Source organism: Calonectris borealis, unplaced genomic scaffold (assembly GCF_964195595.1).
Source record: "Calonectris borealis unplaced genomic scaffold, bCalBor7.hap1.2 HAP1_SCAFFOLD_244, whole genome shotgun sequence".
Lineage (NCBI taxonomy): Eukaryota > Metazoa > Chordata > Aves > Procellariiformes > Procellariidae > Calonectris > Calonectris borealis.
Genome location: NW_027441628.1, coordinates 52,438 through 61,400, shown reverse-complemented (window position 1 = coordinate 61,400; position 8,963 = coordinate 52,438). Strand labels below are relative to the sequence as shown.

Here is an 8,963-nt window from a genome sequence, read left to right as displayed (position 1 = left end):
GGGTGGCTCCTGGGGGGGTCTGGGGTGTCCCATGGGTGGGGGGCGGCTTTTGAGGGGGTCCCATGGGTGAGGGGTGGGCTTCTCGGGGGGTTCCCATGGGTGGGGGGTGGCTCCTGGGGGGGTCTGGGGGGTCCCATGGGTGGGGGGCAGCTCCTGGGGGGGTCCCATGGGTGGGGGGCGGCTCCTGGGGGGGTTCTGGGGGGTCCCAGGGATGGGGGTCACTCTTGGGGGGGGCGAGGGCTCTGAAGGAAAACAGGGTGCCCCCCATTTCCCTCCACCCTTTCCCCCCCGACCCCCATTTTGGGGGTTGCCCCTGAGTTTCGGGGACCCCCCCATGTGACTTACCCACTCCCCCCCTTTTTTTTTGGGGGGCCCCCCCCCCAGGCGCGATGCCGCTGGCCCGCAGCGTCTCGGTGAGCTCCCTGCCGGGGCTGGAGGAGTGGGGGGCCCCGGGGCCCCCGATAACGTCGTCCTCTTCGAGGTGGCCTGGGAGGTGGCCAACAAGGGTGAGCGATTTCGGGGACCCCCCCCACCCCGGACCCCCCCACCCCGGACCCCCCCCCACCCCCCAAAAGTCCCCCCCCCCCAAACACTGGGTGTCCAAATACCCGCCCCCCCCAAATACCTGGGTCCCCCCCAGACCCCCCCCCAAAACACTGGGGTACCCCCAGACCCCCCCCCCCAAATGCCTGGGTCCCCCCCAACCCCCCCCCCCCAAGAAACTGGGGTCCCCCCCGGACACCTGGGTGCCCCCCGAAATGCCTGGGTCCCCCCCAAGTCCCCCCCCCCAGACCCTGGGGTCCCCCCCAGACACATGGGTGCCCCCCCAAATGCCTGGGTGCCCCCCCCAACCCCCCCCCCAAGAAACTGGGGTCCCCCCTGGACCCCTGGGTGCCCCCCCAAATACCTGGGTCCCCCCAGACCCCCCCCAAAACACTGGGGTAACCCCCAGACCCCTCCCCAAATACCTGGGTGCCCCCTTAAATGCCTGGGTCCCCCCCAGATCCCTTCCAGACCCTGGGGTCCCCCCCAGACACCTGGGTGCCCCCCCAAATGCCTGGGTGCCCCCCCCAGACCCCCCCAAATACCTGGGTGCTCCCCCAAAACACTGGGGTCCCCCCCCAGGCCCCCCCTAAGTACCTGACTCCTCCCCCAGCCCCCCCCCGCCAGACCCCTGGGTCCCCCCAAATACCTGGGGCCCCCCCAGAACCCCCAAACTCCTGGGTCCCCCCCAGGCCCCCCCAAACTCTGGGGTCCCCCCCAAACCCTCCCCAAATACCTGGTGTACCCCCCCCGGACTCCCCCAAAACTCCTGGGGCCCCCCCCAGGCCTCCCCCCCCAACACCTGGGGGTACCCCCAGGCCCCCCCCAAACTCTGGGGTCCCCCCAAACACCCCCCTCCAGACACCTGGGTCCCCCCAAACTCCAGGGTCCCCCCCCAAACCCCCCCCACAAATACTTGGGGCCCCCCCGGGCCCCCCAAAACTCCTGGGGCCCCCCCAGGTCCCCCCCCCCGGGTCCCCCTGAGCCCCCCCAAAACTCCTGGGTCCCCCCCCCGACCCCCCCCCTAACCCCTGGATCCCCCCAAACTTCTGGGTCCCCCCCAGACCCTCCCCCCCCCCCCGGGTCCCCCTGGGCCCCCCAAAACTCCTGGGCCCTCCCCGCCCCCCCCCCCATCCTGCCCCCCCCCCAGGGCTGTGGGAGGCCCGCGCTGTCCCATGATGCTTTGCAGCTGAGGGGGGGGGTGGTGGGGAGGGGGGCGGAGCTCCCAGCATGCCCGGGGGGGGGGGGGGGTGTCAGGCCCCAAAGGTCTCTGGGATACATGGGGGCGGGGCGGGGGGGGGGGGAGCCCCAGTGCATTGTGGGATCCTGGGGGGGGGGGGGGCGTGGTGCATGCTGGGATGTCGCGTGGCGCAGTGCATGCTGGGAAGGCAGGGGCGTCATGGGCTGATGTCGGCCCCAGGGCATCATGGGATGCCTTGAGGCCTGGTACCCTGTGGGCTGAGGCCTGCCCCAGTGCATGCTGGGATGTAACATCCCCCAGTGCATGCTGGGATGCCTTGAGGCCTGGTACCCTGTGGGCTGAGGCCTGCCCCAGTGCATGCTGGGATGTAACATCCCCCAGTGCATGCTGGGATGCTTTGAGGCCTGGTACCCTGCGAGTTGAGGCCTGCCCCAGTGCATGCTGGGATACCATGGGGCCCAGTGCATGCTGGGATGCTTTGAGGCCTGGTACCCTGTGGGTTGAGGCCTGCCCCAGTGCATGCTGGGATACCATGGGGCCCAGTGCATGCTGGGATACTTTGAGGCCTGGTACCCTGTGTGGTGAGGCCTGCCCCGGTGCATGCTGGGATACCACGGGCCCCAGTGCATGCTGGGATGCCTTGAGGCCTGGTGCACTATGGGCTGAGGCCTGCCCCAGTGCATGCTGGGATGCTTTGAGGCCTGGTACCCTGTGTGCTGAGGCCTGCCCCGGTGCATGCTGGATACCACGGGGCCCAGTGCATGCTGGGATGCCTTGAGGCCTGGTGCACTATGGGCTGAGGCCTGCCCCAGTGCATGCTGGGATGCTTTGAGGCCTGGTACCCTGTGGGTTGAGGCCTGCCCCAGTGCATGCTGGGATACCACAGGCCCCAGTGCATGCTGGGATGTTTGAGGCCTGGTGCACTATGGGCTGAGACCTGCCCCGGTGCATGCTGGGATACCACGGGGCCCGTGCAGCTGGGATGCCTTGAGGTCTGGTACCCTGTGGGCTGAGGCCTGCCCTGGTGCATGCTGGGATACCACGGGCCCCAGGGCATGCTGGGATGCTTTGAGGCCTGGTACCCTGTGAGTTGAGGCCTGCCCTGGTGCATGCTGGGATACCACGGGCCCCAGTGCATGCTGGGATGTTTGAGGCCTGGTACCCTGTGGGCTGAGGCCTGCCTGGTGCATCCTGGGATACCATGGGGCCCAGTGCATCATGGGATGTTTGAGGCCTGGTACCCTGCGAGTTGAGACCCGCCCCAGTGCATCATGGGATACCACGGGGCCCAGTGCATGCTGGGATATCATGGGGCCTAGTGCATCATGGGATGCTTTGAGGCCTGGTACCCTGTGGGTTGAGGCCTGCCCCGGTGCATGCTGGGATACCATGGGGCCCAGTGCATGCTGGGATGCTTTGAGGCCTGGTACCCTGTGGGCTGAGGCCTGCCCCAGTGCATGCTGGGATACCATGGGGCCCAGTGCATGCTGGGATGCTTTGAGGCCTGGTACCCTGCAAGTTGAGGCCCGCCCCAGTGCATCATGGGATACTACGGGGCCCAGTGCATGCTGGGATATCACGGGGCCTAGTGCATCATGGGATGCCTTGAGGCCTGGTACCCTGTGCGGTGAGGCCTGCCCCGGTGCATGCTGGGATACCATGTGCCCCAGTGCATCATGGGGATACCATGGGACCCAGTGCACGCTGGGATGCTTTGAGGCCTGGTACCCTGTGGGCTGAGGCCTGCCCCAGTGCATGCTGGGATGCTTTGAGGCCTGGTGCACCGTGGGTTGAGGCCTGCCCCAGTGCATGCTGGGATACCATGGCCCCAGTGCATCATGGGATGCTTTGAGGCCTGGTACCCTGTGTGGTGAGGCCTGCCCCGGTGCATGCTGGGATGCTTTGAGGCCTGGTACCCTGTGGGTTGAGGCCTGCCCCAGTGCATGCTGGGATACCACGTCCCCAGTGCACGCTGGGATGCTTTGAGGCCTGGTACCCTGTGGGTTGAGGCCTGCCCCAGTGCATGCTGGGATGCTTTGAGGCCTGGTACCCTGTGGGCTGAGGCCTGCCCCAGTGCATGCTGGGATACCACAGGCCCCAGTGCATCCTGGGATATTTGAGGCCTGGTACCCTGTGGGCTGAGGCCTGCCTGGTGCATCCTGGGATACCGTGGGCCCCAGTGCATCATGGGATGTTTGAGGCCTGGTACCCTGCAAGTTGAGGCCCGCCCAGTGCATCATGGGGATACCACGGGGCCCAGTGCATGCTGGGATATCACGGGGCCTAGTGCATCATGGGATGCATTGAGGCCTGGTACCCTGTGCGGTGAGGCCTGCCCCAGTGCATGCTGGGATACCATGTGCCCCAGTGCATCATGGGATGCCATGGGGCCCAGTGCATGCTGGGATGCTTTGAGGCCTGGTACCCTGTGGGCTGAGGCCCACCCAAGTGCATCATGGGATACCACGGGCCTAGTGCATGCTGGGATGCTTTGAGGCCTGGTACACCGTGCCTTGAGACCTGCCCCAGTGCATGCTGGGATACCATGGGCCCCAGTGCATCATGGGATGCCTTGAGGTCTGGTACCCTGTGGGCTGAGGCCTGCCCCAGTGCATGCTGGGATACCACGGGGCCTAGTGCATGCTGGGATGCTTTGAGGCCTGGTACACCGTGGCTTGAGGCCTGCCCCAGTGCATGCTGGGATACCGTGGGGCCCAGTGCACGCTGGGATGCTTTGAGGCCTGGTACCCTGCGAGTTGAGACCTGCCCCAGTGCATGCTGGGATACCGCGGGGCCCAGTGCATGCTGGGATGCTTTGAGGCCTAGTAGACCGTGGCTTGAGGCCTGCCCCAGTGCATGCTGGGATACCACGTCCCCCAGTGCACGCTGGGATGCTTTGAGGCCTGGTAACCTGTGGCTTGAGGCCTGCCCCAGTGCATGCTGGGATGCTTTGAGGCCTGCTCCACCGCGGGTTCCCACGGGCCCCGTGCACCGCGGGTTGCCATCGGCCCCGGCCGCCTGCTGGGAGGCGGGGCGCCCCGGTGCATCGTGGGCTGACGCCCGCCCCGGTGCCTGCTGGGAACGGCGGCAGTGGGCGGGATCTACACGGTGCTGCAGACGAAGGCGCGAGTGACGGCGGACGAGTGGGGGGAGAGCTACGTCCTGGTGGGGCCCTACGTGGAGAGCAGCGTCCGCACCCAGGTGGAGCTGCTGGAGCCGCCCCAGCCCGCCCTGCGCCGCACCTGGCCTCCATGAACGCCCAGGGGTGCAAGGTGGGCGCCCGCCGAGCTTGGGGGGGGGGGGGGCACCCAGAAATTGGGGGGCATCCAGAGGGGTGGGGGGATCCAGAGGGTGGGGGGATGCAAAAGTTGGGGGGATTCAGGGCATGAGGGGGACATGGGGGCACCCGCAGCACACGGGCACCCAGGGTGCAAGGTGGGCGCCGCCGAGCTTGGGGGGGGGGGGGGCACCCAGAAATTGGGGGGCACCCAGAAATTGGGGGGCATCCAGAGGGTGGGGGGACCCGGAGGGTGGGGGAACCCGGGAGGGTGGGGGGGACCCACGGGGACATGGGTCATGAGGGCACCCGCAGTGTCGTGAACACCCAGGGGTGCAAGGTGGGCGCCCGCCGAGCTGGGGGGGCACCCAGAGGGTGGGGAGCACCCAGAAATTGGGGGGCACCCAGAAATTGGGGGGCACCCAGAGGGTGGGGGGATCCAGAGGGTGGGGGGATGCAGAAGTTGGGGGATTCAGGGCATGAGGGGGACATGGGGGCACCCGCAGCACCACGAGCACCCAGGGGTGCAAGGTGGGCGCCCACGGAACAGGGAGGGGGGAGGCACCCAGAGGGTGGGGAGCACCCAGAAATTGGGGGGCACCCAGAGGGTGGGGGGATCCAGAGAGTGGGGGGATGCAGGAAATGGGGGGATTCAGGGCATGAGGGGGACATGGGGGCACCCGCAGCACCACGAGCACCCAGGGTGCAAAGGTGGGCGGCCCGCCGAGCTTGGGGGGGGGGCACCCAGAAATTGGGGGGCATCCAGAGGGTAGGGGGACCCGGAGGGTGGGGGGAACCCACGGGGACATGGGACATGAGGGCACCCGCAGTGTCGTGAACACCCAGGGGTGCAAGGTGGGCGCCCGCGAGCTTGGGTGGGGGCGGGGGCCCCCAGAAATTGGGGGGCATCCAGAGGGGTGGGGGGATCCAGAGGGTGGGGGGATGCAGAAGTCGGGGGGATTCAGGCATGAGGGGGACATGGGGGCACCCGCAGCACCACGAGCACCCAGGGGTGCAAGGTGGGCGCCCACGGAACAGGGAGGGGGGGGGGGCACCCAGAGGGTGGGAGCACCCAGAAATTGGGGGGCACCCAGAAATTGGGGGGCATCCAGAGGGTTGGGGGGATCCAGAGGGTGGGGGGATGCAAAAGTTGGGGGGATTCAGGCATGAGGGGGACATGGGGGCACCCGCAGCACCACGGGCACCCAGGGGTGCAAGGTGGGCGCCCGCCGAGCTTGGGGGGGGGGGCACCCAGAAATTGGGGGGCACCCAGAAATTGGGGGGCATCCAGAGGGTGGCGGAACCCAGAGGGTGGGGGGGATCCAGAGGGTGGGGGGATGCAGAAGTTGGGGATTCAGGGCATGAGGGGGACATGGGGGCACCCGCAGCACCATGAGCACCCAGGGGTGCAAGGTGGGCACCCGCGGAACTGGGGGGGCACCCGGGGGGGGGGGGGCACCCAGAAATTGGGGGGCACCCAGAGGGTGGGGGTCACCCATAGGGTGCGGGGGTCCCCAGCGCCCAGGCCTCCAGGGTGCCACCGAGGGACCCGGGCGTCCGGGCGCCCTCCCCCACCGCGCACGTGGGGGCTATTTTTAGCCCCACCCCCCCCAGCTCACGTTACCCTCCCCCGCGCGGGAAAGGGCGGCAAAGGTCACGGGTTCCCCTCCCCCCCCCAAAAAAACGGGGGGCAAGGCCTCATTTGGGGGGGCATTAACCCAGTTTTGGGGAGATTTATCCCATTTTGGGGGACATTAACCCATTTTGGGGAGATTTATGCTGGTTTTGGGGGATATTAACGCAGTTTTGGGGAGATTTATCCCATTTTTGGGGGGACAACCCAGTTTTGGGGAGATTTATCCCAGTTTTGGGGGACATTAATGCAGTTTTGGGGAGATTTATCCCATTTTGGGGACATTAACCCATTTTGGGGTGATGTTTAGGCCATTTTTGGCAGCGTTTAACCGATACTGGAGAATATTAAACCGTTTTGGGGGACATTTAAGCCATTTTGGGGGGACGTTAACCCATTTTGGGGGCCTTTAACCCATTTTGGGGGACATGAAGCCAGTTTGGGGGAGATTGATCCCATTTTGGGGGGGCCTTAACCCATGTTTGGGGACTTTAAAGCCATTTTGGGGGACATTAACCCGTTTTTGGGGAGATTTATCCCATTGGGGGGGGGCATTGACCCATTTTGGGGGGATGTTAACTCATTTTTGGGGACGTTTAGGCCATTTTTGGAGACGTTTAATCCATATTGGGGGATATTGACCCATTTTGGGGACTTTTAACCCATTTTGGGGGACATTAAGCCAGTTTGGGGGAGATTGATCCCATTTTGGGGGGACATTAGCCCAGTTTTGGGCATTTTAAGCCATTTTGGGGGACATTAACCAATTTTGGGGAGATTTATGCTGGTTTTGGGGGATATTAACGCAGTTTTGGGGAGATTTATCCCGTTTTTGGGGGGACAACCCGGTTTTGGGGGGATTTATCGCAGTTTTGGGGGACATTAATGCAGTTTTGGGGAGATTTATCCCATTTTGGGGACATTAACCCATTTTGGGGGATGTTTAGGCCATTTTTGGCGGCATTTAACGATATTGGAGAATATTAAATCGTTTTGGGGGACATTTAAGCCATTTTGGGGGGACGTTAACCCATTTTGGGGACGTTTAACCCATTTTGGGGGACATGAAGCCAGTTTGGGGGAGATTGATCCCATTTTGGGGGGGCCTTAACCCATGTTTGGGGACTTTAAAGCCATTTTGGGGGACATTAACCCGTTTTTGGGGAGATTTATCCCATTGCGGGGGGGCATTGACCCATTTTGGGGGGATGTTAACTCATTTTTGGGGATGTTTAGGCCATTTTTGGAGACGTTTAATCCATATTGGGGGATATTGACCCATTTTGGGGACTTTTAACCCATTTTGAGGGACATTAAGCCAGTTTGGGGGAGATTGATCCCATTTTGGGGGGACATTAGCCCAGTTTTGGGCATTTTAAGCCATTTTGGGGGACATTAACCAATTTTGGGGAGATTTATGCTGGTTTTGGGGGATATTAACGCAGTTTTGGGGAGATTTATCCCATTTTTGGGGGACATTAATGCAGTTTTGGGGAGATTTATCCCATTTTGGGGGACATTAACCCAGTTTTGGGCATTTTAAGCTGTTTTGGGGGACATTAACCCATTTTGGGGGACGTTTAGGCCATTTTTGGCAGCGTTTAACCGATATTGGAGAATATTAAACCGTTTTGGGGGACATTTAAGCCATTTTGGGGGGACGTTAACCCATTTTGGGGACCTTTAACCCATTTTGGGGGACATTAAGCCGGTTTGGGGGAGATTGATCCCATTTTGGGGGGGCTTAACCCATGTTTGGGATGGCTCAACCCATTTTGGGGGACACTAACCCATTTTTGGGGACTTTAAAGCCATTTTGGGGACATTAGCCCAGTTTTGGGGAGATGGATCCCATTTGGGGGGGGCGTTAACCCATTTTTGGGGACGTTTAGGGCATTTTAGGGGCCATTTAACCAACACTGGGGGATATTAAACCATTTTTGGGGACATTTAACTGTTTTGGGGGGACATTAAGCCATTTTGGGGGACACAGTCTGTTTTTGCTGGTAATTAATTCATTTATGGGGAGATATTTCCCATTTTTGGGCGATGTTAACCCATTTTGGGGATTTTTATCCGTTTTGGGGATTTTTAACCCATTTTGGGGGACATTAACCCAGTGTTTGGGGAGATGGATCCCATTTGGGGGGGGCATTACCCATTTTTGGGATATTTAACCCATTTTGGGGCTATTTAACCCATCTGGGGGGGCATTAACCCATTTTGGGGTGACGTTTAACCCATTTTGGGGACTTTTAACCATTTTGGGGGGACGTTAACCCATTTTTTGGGGGACGTTAACCCATTTT

At 62.5% G+C, this 8,963-nt stretch overlaps 1 protein-coding gene across 1 annotated transcript in view; it reads left to right on the top strand.

Moving 5' to 3' along the window:
- Positions 1-388: 388 nt before the first annotated feature.
- The window catches only part of LOC142077409 (glycogen [starch] synthase, muscle-like), a 33,121-nt gene continuing 24,546 nt past the window's right edge, over positions 389-8,963 (top strand). The window contains 4 exon segments of the mRNA XM_075139427.1: positions 389-441; positions 444-506; positions 4,836-4,985; positions 4,988-5,016. Of these exon segments, the coding sequence (XP_074995528.1) occupies positions 390-441; positions 444-506; positions 4,836-4,985; positions 4,988-5,016 (294 nt within the window). The 5' untranslated portion in view covers position 389.